The sequence below is a fragment of the Papio anubis genome, chromosome 12, assembly GCF_008728515.1.
Source record: "Papio anubis isolate 15944 chromosome 12, Panubis1.0, whole genome shotgun sequence".
In the NCBI taxonomy this organism is placed as follows: domain Eukaryota; kingdom Metazoa; phylum Chordata; class Mammalia; order Primates; family Cercopithecidae; genus Papio; species Papio anubis.
Genome location: NC_044987.1, coordinates 5,516,451 through 5,533,565, shown reverse-complemented (window position 1 = coordinate 5,533,565; position 17,115 = coordinate 5,516,451). Strand labels below are relative to the sequence as shown.

Sequence of the window (17,115 nt, the reverse complement as noted above, 5' to 3'; positions counted from 1 at the left end):
CCTCTACGTTCCCTCCCCTCACCCTCCACCCCCCAACTGGCCCCGATCTGTGTTGTTCCCCTCTGTGTCCATCTGTCCTCAATGTTCAACTCCCAATTATGACTGAGAACATGCAGTGTTTGGTTTTCTGTTCCTATGTTAGCTTGCTGAGGATAACAGCTTCTAGCTTTGTCCATGTCCCTGAAAAGGACATGATCTCATTCCTTTTTATGGCTTTATAGTATTCCATGGTACATTTGTACCACATTTTCTTTATCCAGTCTATCATTGATGGCCATTTGGGTTGGTTCCATGTCTCTGCTGTTGTAAATAGTGCTGCAATAAACATATGTGTGCAAGTGCCTTTATATTAGAATGATTTCTATTCCTTTGGGTAATGGAATTGCTAGGTCAAATGTTATTTCTGGTTCTAGATCCTTGAGGAATTGCCATAGTGTCTTCCACAAGGATTGAACTAATTTACATTCCTACCAACAGTGTAAAAGTGTTTCTATTTCTCCACAGCCTCGCCAGCATCTATTGTTTCCTGACTTTTTAATAATCACCATTCTGACTGGTGTGAGATGGTGTCTCACTGTGGTTTTGATTTGCATTTCTCTGATGATCAGTTATGTTGAGCTTTTTTTATGTTTGTTGGCCACGTAAATGTCTTCCTTTGAGATGTGTCTGTTCGTATCCTTTGCCAACTTTTTGATGGGGTTGTCTTTTTCTCGTAAATATGTTTGAAGTTCCTTGTAAATTCTGGATATTAGACCTTTGTCAGAGGGGTAGATTGCAAAAATTTTCTCCTATTCTATAGGTTGCCTGTTCACTCTGATGATAGTTTCTTTTGCTGTGGAGAAGGTATTTAGTTTAATTAGATTCCATTTGTCAATTTTGGCTTTTATTGCAATTGTTTTTGGCATTTTTGTTATGAAGTCTTTGTCCATGCCTATGTCCTGAATGGTACTGCTTAGGTTTTCTTCTATGGTTTGGGGTTTTACCTTTAAGTCTTTAATCCATCTTCAGTTAATTTTTATATAAGGTGAAAGGAAGGGGTCTAGGTTCAGTGTTCTGTATAGGACTAGCCAGTTTTCCCCACACCATTTACTGAATAGGAGATCTTTTCCCCATTGTTTCTTTTTGTCAGGTTTGTCGAAGATCAGAGGGTTGTAGATGTGTGGTGTTATTGCTGAGGTCTCTGCTCTGCTCCATTGGTCTATATGTCTGTTTTGGTAGCCTGCTGTTTTGGTTACTGTAGCCTTGTAGTATAGCTTGAAGTCAAGTAGCGAGATGCCTCCAGCTTTGTTCTTTTTGCTTAGGAGTGTCTTGGCTATATGGAGTCTTCTTTGATTTCATGTGAAATGTAAAATAGTTTTTTCTAATTCTGTAAAGAATGTCAATGGTAGTTTGATGCGAATAGCATTGAATCTATAAATTACTTCGGGCAATATGGTCATTTTCACAATATTGATTCCTCTCAACCATGAGGATAGAATGTTTTTCTATTTATTTGTGTCATCTCTTACTTCCTTGAGCAGTGGTTTGCAGTTCTCCTTGAAGAGGCCCTTAACATCCCTTGATAGCTGTATTCCTAGGTATTTTATTCTCTTTGTAGCAACTGTGAATGGGAGTTCATTCATGATTTGGCTCTCTGCTCGGCTATTGTTGATATAAAGGAATGCTTGGGATTTTTACACATTCATTTTGTATCCTGAGACTGCTGAAGCTCCTTATCAGTTCAAGGAGTTTTTGGGCTAAGATGACTGGGTTTTCTAAATATAAAATCACGTCATCTGCAGAGACAACTTGACTTCCTCTCTTCCTATCTGAATAACCTTTATTTCTTTCTCTTGCCTGACTTCCCTGGCCAGAACTTCCAATACTATGTTGAATAGGAGTGGTTAGAGAGGGCACCATTGTCTTGTACTGGTTTTCAAAGAGAATGCTTCCATCTTTTGTACATTCAATATGATACTGGCTGTGGGTTCAATATGATACTGGCTCTTATTGTTTTGAAATATGTCCCATCAGTATCTAGTTTATTGAGAGTTTTTAACACGAAGGGATGTTGAATTTTATCAAAGGCCTTTTCTGCATCTGTTGAGATAATTATGTGGTTTTGTTTTTGGTTCCGAAGTCTACACAACTCTCTACCCCAAAACAACAGAATATACATTCTTCTCAGTGCCACATGGCACTTATTCTAAAAATGACTACAATTAATAATTTGAAGTAAACAGTCCTCAGCAAATGCAAAAGAACTGACATCACAACAAACAATCTCTCAGACCACAATGCAATCACAGTAGAACTCAAGATTAAGAAACTCACTCAAAACCACACAATTTCATGGAAATTGAACAACCTGCTCCTGAATGACCCCTGGGTAAATAAGGAAATTGAGCCAGAAATCAGGAAGTTCTTTGAAACAAATGAGAACAAATAGAGACAACATACCAGAATATCTGGAACACAGCTAAAGCAGTGTTAAGAGGGAAATGTATAGCACTAAATGCGCACATCAGAAAGCTAGAAAGATCTTAAATGGACACCCAAACATCACAATTAAAAGAGCTAGAGAGGCAACAGCAAACTAATCCAAAAGCTAGCAAAACACAAGAAATAACTAAGATCAGAGAAAAAATGAAGGAGATAGAGACATGAAAACCCCTCCAAAAAAAATCAAGGAATCCAGGGGCTGTTTTTTGAAAATAAACAAACAAACAACAACAACAACAACAAAAACTAGCTAGACTAATAAAGAAGAGAGAGAAGAATCAAATAGACACAATAAAAAATGTTTAGGGACACCACTGACCCCACAGAAATACAAACTACCATCAAAGAATACTATAAACACCTCTACACAAATAAACTAGAAAATCTAGAAGAAATGGATAAATTCCTGGATGTATACACCCTACCAAGACTAAATCAGGAAGAAGTTGAATCCCTGAATAGATCAATAACAAGCTCTGAAATTGAGGCAGTAATTAATAGCCTACCAACCACAAAAAAAAGCTCAGGACCAGATGGATTCACAGCCAAATTCTACCAGAGGTACACAGAGGAGCTGGTACCATTCCTTCTGAAACTACTCCAAACAATTAAAAAGGACTCCTCCCTAACTCATTTTATGAAGCCAGCATCATCCTGATACCAAAACCAGAAAGAAACACAATAAAAAAAGAAAACTTGAGGCCAATACCTCTCAGGAACATCAATGCAAAAATCCTCAATAAAATACTGGAAAATCAAATCCAGCAGCACATCAAAAAACTTATCTACCACGATCAAGTTGGCTTCATCCCTGGGATGCAAGCCTGGTTCAACATACACAAATCAATAAATGTAATCCATCACATATAATTTCAATAGGTAAAATTTAATACCTATTCATAAATTCTTTAAAATATTTTAATGAAAATTAATGAAAAACACAAATACAGCTAAGTATCACACTTAACACTGAAATACTGAATGATTTCCCACTGAGATCATGAACAAAACAAGAATGTGGTCTTCTATTCAACACTGTACTTGAGGTCTTATTCACTTGGGGAAAAAAGCAAGAAAAAATGTAAAAATTGGAAAGGAAAACATTTTTCTTTATTTGAAGACATGACATGTAAATAAACAATCTAAAAGACTCTATAAGCAATTTAAAATTAATAAGTTAGCAAGATCACTGGTTTACATGGTCAATATGTAAAAAAACAAGTGTATTTACATATATCACTATGTACAATTATTTATTAAGGCAAAAAATATATTAACAACACAAGATATACTTTCAATATTTTTTGTACAATAGACTACTCATAAATAAAAAGGAATTTGCAAAAAGTAGATGAATTTCATAAATGTGCAACAGAAATCAGACATTAGAGTACATGGTATATAATTCTATTGGCCTTAAGTTCAAGCTAAATTAATCTACTGTGACAGAAGTCAGAATAATAGTTATCTTTGGGAGAAGTACTGACTAGAAGGGACAAGGGTTTTGCGGCGTGGTAGAAATAATCTATACCTTGATTGGGTCGTGATTATCTGGGTATATATTATGTATGAATTTATCAAGCTGTACATTTATGATTTGTAGACTTTACTACATGTGTTATGCCTCAAAGTGTAAAAGCTTATTGGTAAATGTTACACAGTTTAAGAGGTGTAAAAATTATATTTATATACATTATGGGCCATGTAATGATGAATCAACTCCATAAGAAATTTAGTATCCATTTATTTGACTCTCTTGTTCTATGCTTTTAAAATTATGGACAAATTTTATCCTTAAGGTGTTTGAATGTAGTTTCATATCTAACAAAAAAGCTGTAGTTAAGGACTGCCAACCATAAAACCTAAGTAACCTACTGCTGTATTTTTTACCAGAGTTTTCTGTAAAACATCTTCAGATTTAAACCTGAATGCACTCAATGAAAATGAAAAATAGGAGAGAAAACTACTTCTCCCAAATTGAAAGATTATGGGAACCAGCCTCATCATCTTGCTGTTTCCTTCATTAGGAAATTATGTAAATATCTGTCATGTATTCATTTTATTTGCATGAGATTCTTGCTCATAACTTATGAAAAATTACTCTTGACAATGCTGAAGTTCCACAGAGAAGTCCAAGCACATTTCTTTCTCAAGACAAATACAGCGTATTGCCCAGGAACTGCCCCTCAGGGACTGTTCACTCCCAGGCATCTCTTCTCTTGGTCCCTGGAATAAATTCCAAGCAGCATGTCTTTCTCTTTTTATTCTTCCAATCTGTTTTTATTTCTTGTTCGTTGCCAAATTTGGTTCCGGTTCTGCAATAGCTACTATCCACTGGTGGCAACAATGGCTGAAGTCCGTCTTATGGTCAGACCATTTTGATATCTACTCTCTGTCAGCAACGGAGAATTTGGTTTGGTAGTCAATTTTTGTCTGTCTGTGTAGAAATATGCCTCAATTCCACTGGAGGGAACAGCTCTTTGAGACATGTCCTAAGTGCTCAGTTTGGTGTTCTCTATTCATTTTACCCATGGCTGATGATATAAATCTGAGACTACCAGCGTTGTGTGTGCCTGGAACTGATAAAAGCAATTATCTGCTATCATAGGGTGCAATAAATTTTCCTACTTTCAGAGGATATTAATAAATTAGATTGCAAAGCCTCTTAAAATACAGGAACTCTGTTCTGGTTAGCCTCTATGGACTAATAATCACTTACATAAATCTAATATTCCCAGAATTCCTAGAAAATAAAGAAACTAACTCTCTAACACTGATGGGGACAGTTATATTGGTGGTGACGATGGAACAGAGGTTTGCTGAAGCCAGTTGGAATTCAGTTTTGGTCACTTCCCACTCAAAATGTCTTATATACTATAATTCTTCATAGGTATTACAACTGAATCATACACAAATCAAAAAGGTATATAAAGAAAAATTATTTCCATCCCTGTCTCCAATCTGCCCAATTCCAACCCATTAAATTCTCTACCTGCCAAGGTAATCAATTTCCTATATATTCTTCCAAACTTTACTACTATAGCTGTATATACATAAATTATTCATATGAATGAAAAAAATACATCCACACAGAGTATAAAAGCAACGTGTAAATATGCTGCTCCTTAGTCGGTTTACACATTGTTGTATACCTTGTTTTCCTCTAACTTTTCCTGGAGACTTTCCATATCAATTCACAGAACTTCTTTGATGTTTTTACAACTATATAATGTTCCCCTGTGTAGTTATTCCATAATTTATTTAACTAATCCCCTACTGATGGATACTTGAATAAATTATTTCCAATCTATTGCTATTACAAACAATGCTACAATAAGTTTATACATTTCTATGTCATTCTATATATGTACAAGTTATCTGAAAAACAAATTTTGAACAGTAAAAAAAATTCTTTTTATATATTAGCCCATTTTTCTATTGGGTCGTTGGACTTTTTCTTAACCATTTTTAGTTCTTTGTATATTAAGATTAATCCTTCATCTGTAATATGAGTTCCAAGTATTTTTCCCAGGTTGTCATTTGTCCTTGCTTATTTTGTTTTTTGTAATGTAGATGTTTTATATTTTATGTAGCCTCATTTCTCAACCCTTTCCTTCATGGCTTTTTTTTTTTTTTTTAACTGCTTTAAATCATAATTAAAAATGCCTTCCTATTATAGAAAAAAATTGTTTTAATTCTCTATGCTTTCTATTAACTTTTTTGATTTGTTTTGTTTTGAGACAGGGTCTCACTCTGTCACCAGAGCTGGAGTGCAGTGGTGTAATCATAGCTTACTATAGCCTCAAACTCCTGGGCTCAAGAGACCCTCCCATTTCAGTCTCCTGAATACCTGGGACTACAGGCATGTACCACCATGCCAGACTAAGTTTTTAATTTTTCTTTTGTAGTGACAGGGTCTTGCTATGTTGACCAGGCTGTTTTCAAACTCCTGGCCTCAAGGGATCCTGCCACTTTAGCCTCCCAAAATGTTGGGATTACAGGCATGAGTCACTGCACCCAGCCTTCCTTTAAAAATTGTTATGTTTTCATGTAGTACATTTAAATCTTTGATCATTTTTAATTCATCCTTGGTATGAGGTAGGATTCCTATTTTCTTTATTTCCACAGGTGAATATGCAGTTTCTCCAAAACTATTTACTGAATAGTACATATTATCTCCATCGGCTTTTGAGAAGTCATCTTTACCATACCTAAATGTTCCTACGAATGTGGGTATATTTCTAGGATTTCCATTCTACCCCATAATACCTTCTCTTCATGTCCCACAACCAACGAGTTTTAATTACTGAGACTAAGACTTCACACTACAACATCTGGTTGCAAAAGTCCTCTATATCCACTACCCTTGTTCTTTTTCTTTTTCCTACACAGTTTCTTGGTTAAATTATTTAGCCAAGACCAATTTAGTTTTTTAAAAAGGATTCTTATCATCGCATTAAATTTATAAATTAACTTAAACTAACACCTTTATGGTGCTGTATATTTCCAGTTATGAACAAGGCATATTATTCAACTGTTCCAAACTTCTTTTATGTTCTTCAATGATGTTTTACATTTTTATCATGTAGGTTTCAGAGTTTGTTGTTAAGTTTTTTTCTGGTATCTTATCTTCCTTGTTGCTCTTGAAAGTGGCACTTTTTCTTCCATTCTATCTTCTCACTAGTTATTGTTTGATACACTATTTTAAGCCTTGTTTTGCAGATAGGAAAAGTGGAATGCTTGACCATATCTTGGTCATTCCAGATGTGGAAAACTATTTTTTCCTGGAAGACCCCACTCGCCATCCTGAAGAGGACACTGAAGCAGCCATTCACACTCCTAAGACCCACCAAATTGTATGAAAGGCACCATGATTCTACCTCAGTGAATGTTCCCTGCAGAGAAGTTTCCCCTCAAAATCTATGAAAAAAACTTCCCAGTGGACTTCCAGTCCTAGACTGCATATATGTAAGGAAGCAAATCTCTCCAAGTATCTCAAAAATCATTAAGTTAAATAGGAAAAAATAAATCCTTAACAGAATGGTATGGATGGCACCAGAAGGCCAGAGATCAGACTTTGATATACTTCTGAAAGACAAAAAGACTGAAAAACTTAAAAGTAAGTGGGATCATACTAACCTAAAGAGAAAAACAGAAGTTCAAGGGCTATACCCCACCCCTCTCCTCTCCACAACAAGAGAGATGCTTGCCCCCAGGATACTAACAAAAACTGGAAAATTAACCTGTAAAGAAATTTAACAACTGACCAGAAGGACGAGGGCTCCTAATATGGGTGTGCGCCCCTAAAAGAAGCAAGGCAGAGCCATATGCATCATAGGGCTACTGAAGAAAACACAGTAGGGGAAAGGGCAAAGAAGCGCAGATATTTTGCTTAGCAGTTAAAAGATAGGTTCTGAACAGTCAGAATAAAACAGAACATGTACACTGAATGAATAAAGCTCCAAAGCTCAAGAAGAAAGAAAATAACCTAATATTATACAAATACCTTGGGTTTCTACATCTATATGTGAAGAACCCTTAAAAATAATTTCTCTACTCAAATTGAATTTGAACAATTAAAAAAAGATGAAATTAGTGAGCTAAGAGAACAAGGACAAAAAAAACTTCAATTCACAAAGTAAAATGTAAAAAAATATATATCGTAAAAGATTAAGGGGACTTAATAGAGGCAAAGGCAATAATAATAGGAAACAACAAAATTTCTTCACTAACACAAAGGTTTGACTCTGTAGACTGAAAGTCACTAAGTTCCAAACAACTCACTAAGTTCCAAACTAAAGAACTGATAACAAAATATACACAACTAACAATAAAAAAGAAACTCTTAACAAGTATTCAGGCAAAAAGAACATGTTACCTACAAAGAAAAAGAAAAAAACAGATTGGTATTTAAACTTATATAAGAAATCAGAGAACATCACCCAGAGAACTTAACTGAGCAAAAATACTGAAGATATCAAGCAAATACAAATGATTCAAAACAGATACATTAAGATAGAATGTGATACAGAGAAGAAGCAACATAAACACTAAACAATGACACAAATAATTAAATCTGAATGAAAAAACAAAAAACATTAAACTGAGGCAGAATGGATGAAAAAGAGTTTCAAAAGTCTCATCTAGAAGTATGAGACTGAGAGGAGGAAGCTGAAGTTTCCTAAAGATCTTACTTTATGAGGAAGAGAAGTAGAGAAAAAAGAACCACGATTTAAAACACAAACACATATACACAGAAAGAGAGAGAAAACCAGAGAGAGAGAGAGAGAACGAGAGAAAGAGAGAGAGAAAACCTGGGTGAAAGAAATTATTTTATTTTCAAATACAGAAAATACATGTATGATTATGAGAACATGGAAAGGGAAATTAATCATGAATGTAAAGAAAAGTATAGTGAAACTTCCAAAATTAAGTATCTGGGAAGGTTTTGCTTGCTCTGATTATTACCTTGCTAACCTAGTCACTTGACATGTTTAATTTTAAAAAAAAGAAAATTGACTAATTTATAAATAGAGCTTTAAATGTTTCAGGGATTCCCATTTATTTTTGAAAGTCCCACTGACTACTTAAGGGAGTTTAGTGCCGAAGTGAAATGCAAGAGTTAGAAAAATTAAGTTTGGGTTTAAACTTTTTAACTTTAATTAAACAACCTAATAACCAGGAACTTTTATACAGGTTTATATAGTTTCTGTACTCTAGGGCCTTTCGTGAACATCAAATACTCATACTGATAGATACAAGAAAGGCCCACCTTGGACTCCATCCCAAAGGGCTTAATTACTAAAATACCAAGAAAGCCTTGTACTGGCATGCCCCATGGTTAAGACAGATTCATTTCGCAGATTATGAAGACAGCCTAATGGCTAGCCTCCATTACTGCCTGAAATTTTCTGCGATTAAGGGAGGTTCACATCAGACTCTGCTGATCACTATTAAATTCACTGATGAGAGTATGTTGGGTGAATGTTATACTTAGTGTTAAAAGAGTATTTTAGAAACTTCTACACAGCAAAGAAAACAATCAACAAAGTGAAGAGACAACCCACAGCAAGGGAGAAAATATTTGCAAACTACCCATGGTAGAAAGGATTAATAACCAGAATATATAAGGAATCCAAATAACTCTGTAGAAAAAAATGTAATAATCCAATTTAAAAATGGGCAAAAGATTTGAACAGGCATTTCTCAAAAGACAGCAACAAATGGCAAACAAGCACAGGAAAAAGTGCTCAACATCACTGATCATCAGAGAAATGCAAATCAAAACTACAATGAGATATCATCTCACCCCAGTTAAAATGGCTTATATCCAAAAGAAAGGCAATAAGAAATGCTGGCAAAATGTGAAGAAATGGGAATCCTCACACATTGTTGATAGGAATGTAAATTAGGCAACTACTATGAAGAAAAGTTTGGAGGTTCCTCAAAAAAAACTAAAACTAGAGCTACCATATGATCTAGCCATCCCACTGCTGGACATATACCCAAAAGAAAGGAAATCAGTCTACTGAAGAGGATCTGCACTCCCAATTTTCTTGCAGCACTGTTCACAATAGCCAAGATCTGAAAGCAACCTAAGCGTCCATCAACGGATGAATGGATAAAGAAAATGTGGTACTTATACCCAATGGAGTACTATTCAGTCATAAAAATAATGAGATTTAGTCCTTTGCAACAACATGGTTGGAGCTAGAGGTCATTATGTTAAGTGAAATAAGCCAGGCACAGGAAGACAAACATCACATGTTCTCATTTATATGTGTGATCTAAAAATCAAAACAATTGAACTCACGGATGCAGAGAGTAGAAGGATGGTTACCAGAGGCTGGGAAGGGTGGTGGGGGGATAGTGGGGGGTTGGTGGGGATAGTTAATGGGTCCAAAAAGTAGTTAGAGTAAATGAATAAGGCCTAGTATTTGATAGCACAATACGGTGACTATAGTCAATAATAATTTAATTGTACATTGAAAAATAACTAAAATTGTACACTGAAAAATAACTTTGATTATTTATAAAACAAAGAGTAAATGCTTGCAGGGATGGATACCCCATCATGAGGGGATGGTTACCCCATCTTCCATGATATGATCATTACACACTGTGTGCCTGTATCAAAACATCTCATGTACCCCATAAAAATATACACCCACTAGGAACCCCCCAAAATTAAAAATAATTTTTTAAAATAACATTTTACGAGCTAAATTAAATCCTAGATGTTTCTTCAAGGTTACAAAGCAATATAAGTTATATCTTTTTGGGCAAAATATACATCTTTTTTGACATCATAAGTAACAGGTTATTAAAGATGAGATGCCTTTGAAAAGCCACACAGTATAAAATGGGTCTGGGTGTGATACTGGTATGGACATACAGTTAACTGGGTTTTTCTGTTTTGTTTTTTTGTGTGTGTTCGTTTGTTTGTTCTTGAGATGGAGTCTCATTCTATCACCCAGGCTGGAATGCAGTGGCATGATTTCGGCTCACTGCAACCTCTACCTCCCAGGTTCAAGCGATTCTCCTGCCTCAGCCTCCCAAATAGCTGGGATTACAGACACCCACCACCACACCTGGATAATTTTTGTATTTTTAGTAAAAGACAGGGTTTCGCCATGTTGGCCAGGCTGGTCTCAAACTCCTGACCTCAGGTGATCTGCCTGCCTCGGCCTCCCAAAGTGCTGGGATTACAGCCATGAGCCACCAAGACCAACCTCAATTAATTGTTAATATTCCCTCTCTATACTTCTGGGATCATTAAAACTGGCTGGGAAAACTGATATCAAGAATTTGTGCACAAGATAAAAGAACAGGCATAGTAATAAAAACAGAAAATCTTGAAATTGTTTGATGGGCTTCCAGGGGAAATGAGCCATTAAAAGAAATCATCTAGATCCGATCTGATCGCCTGGGCCTGGGAGTTCAAGGCTATTGTGAGCCTAGAAGATGTATAATACCATAGTAAAGACCCTTATTACCTACTCAGACTGCCTGAGTAGCTTCTAATTTGTGGCATCCTTCCAAATCAGATAACTGGCCCATGGTCCAGGGGTTGGGAACCCCTGAGGTAGAGGATGAATAATGCAACCAACCAACCAATCAAGTGCATGAAGTATCATTAGTTCTATAATGCTATAAATGAATGAAGGCATTGTCCCCCCAAATTAAAATATGTTCACCAAATAATCCAGTTTAACTAGAGTCAGAGGTTTCTTGTCACTTAAAATGAATTGCCTTAATAATGGAGATATACGTGAAGATCAGCAATCTGGGCATCTACAGATCCTGATCAAAAATATGGTTCAATTATACACTATATCATCTCTTTAGCTGCTTCAAATTATATGTCATATTTGCCAGGCTATCAGCCCATAATGTGATATTAGGGAAGTCTAAACAAAACCATACGATAAACATTTCTACCTTCAAATGCCAAACAACTAGAACCTTTCATGATTCCTAGGTGTACTAGAGGTCACTTTTTTTTTCTTTTTTTGGAGACAGAGTCTCGCTCAGTCGCCCAGGCTGGAGTGCAGTGCCACAATCTCGGCTCACTGCAAACTCCGCCTCCCGGGTTCATGCCATTCTCCTGCTCCAGCCTCCAGAGTAGCTGGGACTACAGGCGCCGCCACTACGCCCAGCTAATTTTTTTTTATATATTTTTAGTAGGGATGGGGTTTCACTGTGTTAGCCAGGATGGTCTTGATCTCCTGACTTCGTGATCCACCCTTCTCGGCCTCCCAAAGTGCTGGGATTACAGGCGTGAGCCACCGCACCCAGCTGAGGTCACATTTTTTAAAAGTCACTTTATTGGGTTCATCACTTCATTTTTAGGATGGTCACATAATGTATATATCATTGGTGCTCACAACCTCCTCAAAAAAAAAAAAACGAACTTCAAAACTGAGATATCAGCTGTAGCCTCTTGTAAGTTATCAGTTAGCAGAAAACAGCATTTAGCAGCAGATAGTCCTGAAACTCTTTCATTAGTCTTCGCTTTCAAAGTCAGTTACACCTGGGTTCAAATTTCTGCTCCACCACACGCAAAACTTTGCTCTACCATGACAAATGTGGCTATGTGACTCCCTGAGCCATAAATTCCTCATAGAGAAAACAGGAACAATGATACCTGCTTTACAGGAGTGATAAGCAGTTAACTGATATACTGTAGATATGATATACTAGGCATATATATGGCCTAGTACATTACATATAACAATTTCTAAATAATGTTTTTCTTTCTTGATAGAATTAAAACATGTATGTTTTTTGTTTTCTGACTTATATTCCTCCTTCTTATCCAGGGATGGATTTTTCTAATGATCTCTAGGAACTATTTTATTGTAAGGGCTAAATACTCTAGTCTAATAACTATTTTGCCACAATGACAAGGTAGGTAATAATACCGATTACTAGCTTCACACTACAAGTAAGATATCAGAAAATGAGAGATCTGCGAGACAATGGCAGACAAGTTTAAACTACCTCCATGAAGGAGACTGGCAACTTCCCATAGTGCAAGAATGTAATAAAAAGGATCCTTTCATCCAACTGAGCCCAAAAATAAATGCCGTTTCAAAAGCTACTGGACAAACATTAACTTGTCTCTGAGAGTACTTCCTCCTAAAGCAGATGGCACCTGGAAGCACCAGAAGCCTACATTCTAGGTGCGGTATGACTTTACTCTCTTAGCCATGGTGCCTCAACTTACACAAGAGCAGGCTTTTAGGAGTGTATTTAAAATGTAGTTTAGAAGCTATTCAGGGAAAAAGAAAAGTGCACAACCTTTTGCCCTCATCTCATTAGTTGTGTGTGTGTACGTGAATGGAAATGTAACCAATACAACAGCTTGGTGTCACATATATTAGCAGAGATTTTTACAAAAACACATTAAGACATTTTTTAAATTATTACATTAATTTTACAAAAACAACTGTCATACCACACTGAGTCTACTATTTGGTCCTCCCAAGGTTACAGCTGCAAGTTCTATCCGATCCTTCCCCTTCCACACCCACACATCCATTTTCCTGCAAGGCATCTCGCAGGAAGCCACCACCAGGTTGTGAAACCACCCTGCTGCCACATTTCCTCATGCCTCACTGCTGAATGTGTGAGAAACACTACATGAAACTGGGCCTTGCCCACACCTCTTTGTTACATTTGTAAATAAAATAAGATCAAATTGCAAAGATGTAACTGATTGAGGAGAGCCATGGTGCTATTCAGATAGGAAATACAATTATAAACAGAAGACAAATGCCCTATGGTATCACAGTTTCCTTAAACAACACATCACTAGCTCAGTTTCTCAGAATGAAAATGCTGTCACATACTCCCAAGGAAAAGAAGAGCTCAGTCTTACACAAATTTGCTTTTAAATGTCAAAAGAAAATCCGAGAGAGACGCCCACTGACTAACAAGTAAATCTAGGATTACAGTACCAAATTTGTTATAAAAACAACAACAAAATAAGTTCCAAGTGGTTTCTTCCTTTGACAAATACCCAAATAACTTCCACAATTTGAACACCAGGTCAAAAAGTTTTATTACAAACAAAACAAATACTTTATTCCTACTCATTGTTAGCAAGACACAAACCATATTAAAAAGCAGAAGATGTGACTAACAATTAGCATACCTTGGAAGGGAAGGGACTTACTCAAATTTGAAAGGCTAAATAAAATTATGGGAAAATGAGAAAGTTCAGACAAAAAATAATCATATGCTAATAAAATAATTCATTTTTATACTCTGAAAATTATTCTTTTAAAATTTAAAATATACTTCTCATTTATTTGAACCCCTGAGTAAAAAATTTAGTGAGGGTTATCAAGAGTTCCCAATATTCAATCCCTTCCATCATTTAACCTAGACTTTAAAAAATAAAATTTGTGGATAAAGAAATCCTTTGACTAGAGAAAAGGAGAAACTCTTTTTCAGCATTAAACACAAAGACAGTATCTGATGAAAATAGTATATTCACCTATCCAAGTTCTCATAGGTAAACTTATAAAAGATGTTTAATTGCACATGTGAGTGGCAGTGATAATATGCGGTGCAAACTTCAAACTTCATCAAGAGATTTTGTGATGCTCTAAAAGTATTAAATTGCTAACTCTGAATGAAAAAGAAAAGACAGAATAAAGTCCCTTAAAATTTGCAACAGTACAACAGAATGAATGAAACATTGGTTCTGTTTTCACAAACTGGTTAAGACATCTTTCTTCACCACTGACACTAAACTGAGGGTTGCTTCATCAGGAGGCATCGTCTAAAAACTTCAATTATGAAGTTATTAATACTACCAGAGATTCAAAATCCAAAAGAGATTTGGGGGAAGAGGGGTGTCAGATATAAGATCAGAGGCAAGGGTAAGGACCAAAGTCACAAAATAACCAATCTGCACTTAATCAAAATTTTTCATACCCATGCATAAGGCCAACAAAGCAGGCAGGCACGCAGACACACATACGCATACACCACATTCCAAGAAAAAGAGGAAGAAAAATCTATTAGATACAAATTCAGATCAAATCTATTTGATACAAATCAGATACAGGAAGGGGTAGTAGTTCATTATGAGTCTCTACTTGAAATTCCTGAAAGGCTACTACAAAACCTGTCTAACACCTTCTCCTCCTGGTGTTCTAACAAGCCATGTAAAATGCATTTTACAAGTTCAGGGCAAGTTGTGGAATGAGGAGTGCTATATACAACTCAAAACCTGCTCCCTTCAGCTCCAAACCTTCAACCAGAAAACAGAAAGTCTTATTGGAAAAGAGACTGAAATGCAGAGAAGAAAAAGGGGTGCGGGTGGGGGTAGGGAGTGAAGAGGACAAAGGAACTGTGAATTCCATAATTACCTGAACTTCTCTTCCCTTTCTTCCTCTTCACAGTCAGTCACCTGGATTGTAACTTCAGACTCCAACCAGAAGACACTGTCATCCCCTGAAGTGCTACTCTCACTTTCAGTCTCCATCTTGTATTTAAAAAAGAAAAACACAACTAGACCTCCAGGCATGGAATAAAAAGCACCAATATTCAGGCTGTTCAGCTCTACTTATGTATACTCAGACGTGTGGCTGGTACCCCAGTGACAGGTACTGGTGCTGGTTTAGTTACAGTCAGGGTACAGACAGGAAATCACAGGCAGCACAGTCACTGCGTCTGACTGCCATACTGGGTGACACCTAGACCCTCCCACTGCCTTAAGCTGCATGACCTACATAACCAAAAGCAGAATCCAAATGAAGGTGATTTTTTACTAATTATTCTGTAATAATGACTTTTCTCAAAGTTTCCACTTAGTAAGTTAAAAATAGGTATTCCCAAATTGCAAGCTTTATTTGTGTCCCTTTTTTGATCTCAGACTCCAGAAAGGTAAACAGAAAACTAGAAAGAATAACACCATCCACGGGCCAAGCACATGAGAAGCACAGTTACAGATCTCACAGTTAAGGAGGCTCACAATAAGCAGAGAAGATAAGTATGCTCTAGGGACCTGCCTAGGTTCGTGCTTTCCAATATTATACCCATCTTTCCTTCCTCTCAGAAAGGACTGCCATATGCATCTCTGCTCAAGTATCCAGAGTGAGACATAAAAGCTGGGCTTGTCCACAATCCTCGAAAGAAAAAGTTTAAGTGTCACAAGTTCAAAGATGCTGACAATAACATCAAAAAAAAAAGCATGCAAAGTTTTTACACATTTAAACTGCAAACAGTCACGGTGGCAATAAAATGACTTGCTGGGAAATGAGTGAAATATAGCATCCATGACTGTCAACAACACAACTGTTACTTAGAAAAGAGCCATGTTGACAGAAACTATTGACCTGTTGGATATTCATGGCTATTTGTCTTTTACTGAGCAGCAACAAACTGCAAAGCCCTTACCTTCCATTGTATCTGATTAACTTAAAAATTAAAAAGACATCCACTGATGTCTTCTTGAATTTTCATGTTTGAAAATAAAAACCCAAGCACAGTGGCTCACGCCTGTAATCCCAACACTTTGGGAGGCTGAGGTGGATGCATCGCTTGAGCTCAGGAGTTCAAGACCAGCCTGGGCAACGTAGCGAGACCTCATCTCTATGGGGGTTAAAAAAGCAGCCAAGTGTGGTGGTGTACCCTGTAGTCCCAGCTACTCAGGAGGCTGAGGTGAGAGGATCGCCTGGGCCTGGGAGTTCAAAGCTGTTGTGAGCCATAATCATGCCACTGCACTCCAGCCTGGGCAATACAGCAAGACTCTGTCTCAAAAAATATATATATAAATTTTAAAAACTTTTCAAATAAAATTTTTTAAACCAAGAACAGCAACAACATTATGAGCAAAGTCAAAATGCAAACAAGTTGAGAAAAAAATATTTGAAACATATCACAAAGGGTTTATTTATTTCAAATATAAAAAGTTCTTACAAATTTCTAAGACCCAAGAACACAAAAGATAAATAGGCAAAGGACATAAATATTCAGAGATAAATAAAAAAGAAACTTAGAAGATGTTAAAAGTACTTAACTTCACTTGGAAATGTAAAACAATACACAATAAGATGATTTTTTAAAAATCTATCACAGAGGCAAAGCTTTGAAGAAGTTTTAACAAACTGAAAGAGG

At 36.3% G+C, this 17,115-nt stretch overlaps 1 protein-coding gene and 1 long non-coding RNA gene across 3 annotated transcripts in view; one reads left to right on the top strand and one right to left on the bottom strand.

Annotated features, from left to right (window-relative positions):
- The window catches only part of LOC108582090, a 101,194-nt gene extending 85,718 nt beyond the window's left edge, over positions 1-15,476 (top strand). The window contains exon 3 of the long non-coding RNA XR_001895298.3: positions 15,399-15,476. This is a non-coding gene — a long non-coding RNA (uncharacterized LOC108582090). The remainder of the gene's footprint in view (positions 1-15,398) is intronic.
- ARHGAP32 (Rho GTPase activating protein 32) overlaps positions 1-16,519 on the bottom strand; it is a 221,007-nt gene extending 204,488 nt beyond the window's left edge. For both annotated transcript variants that reach the window (XM_009187662.4, XM_003910951.5), the window contains exon 1: positions 15,366-16,519. In XM_009187662.4, coding sequence (XP_009185926.2) covers positions 15,366-15,523 — 158 coding nt within the window. In that variant the 5' untranslated portion in view covers positions 15,524-16,519. The remainder of the gene's footprint in view (positions 1-15,365) is intronic.
- Positions 16,520-17,115: the final 596 nt, after the last annotated feature.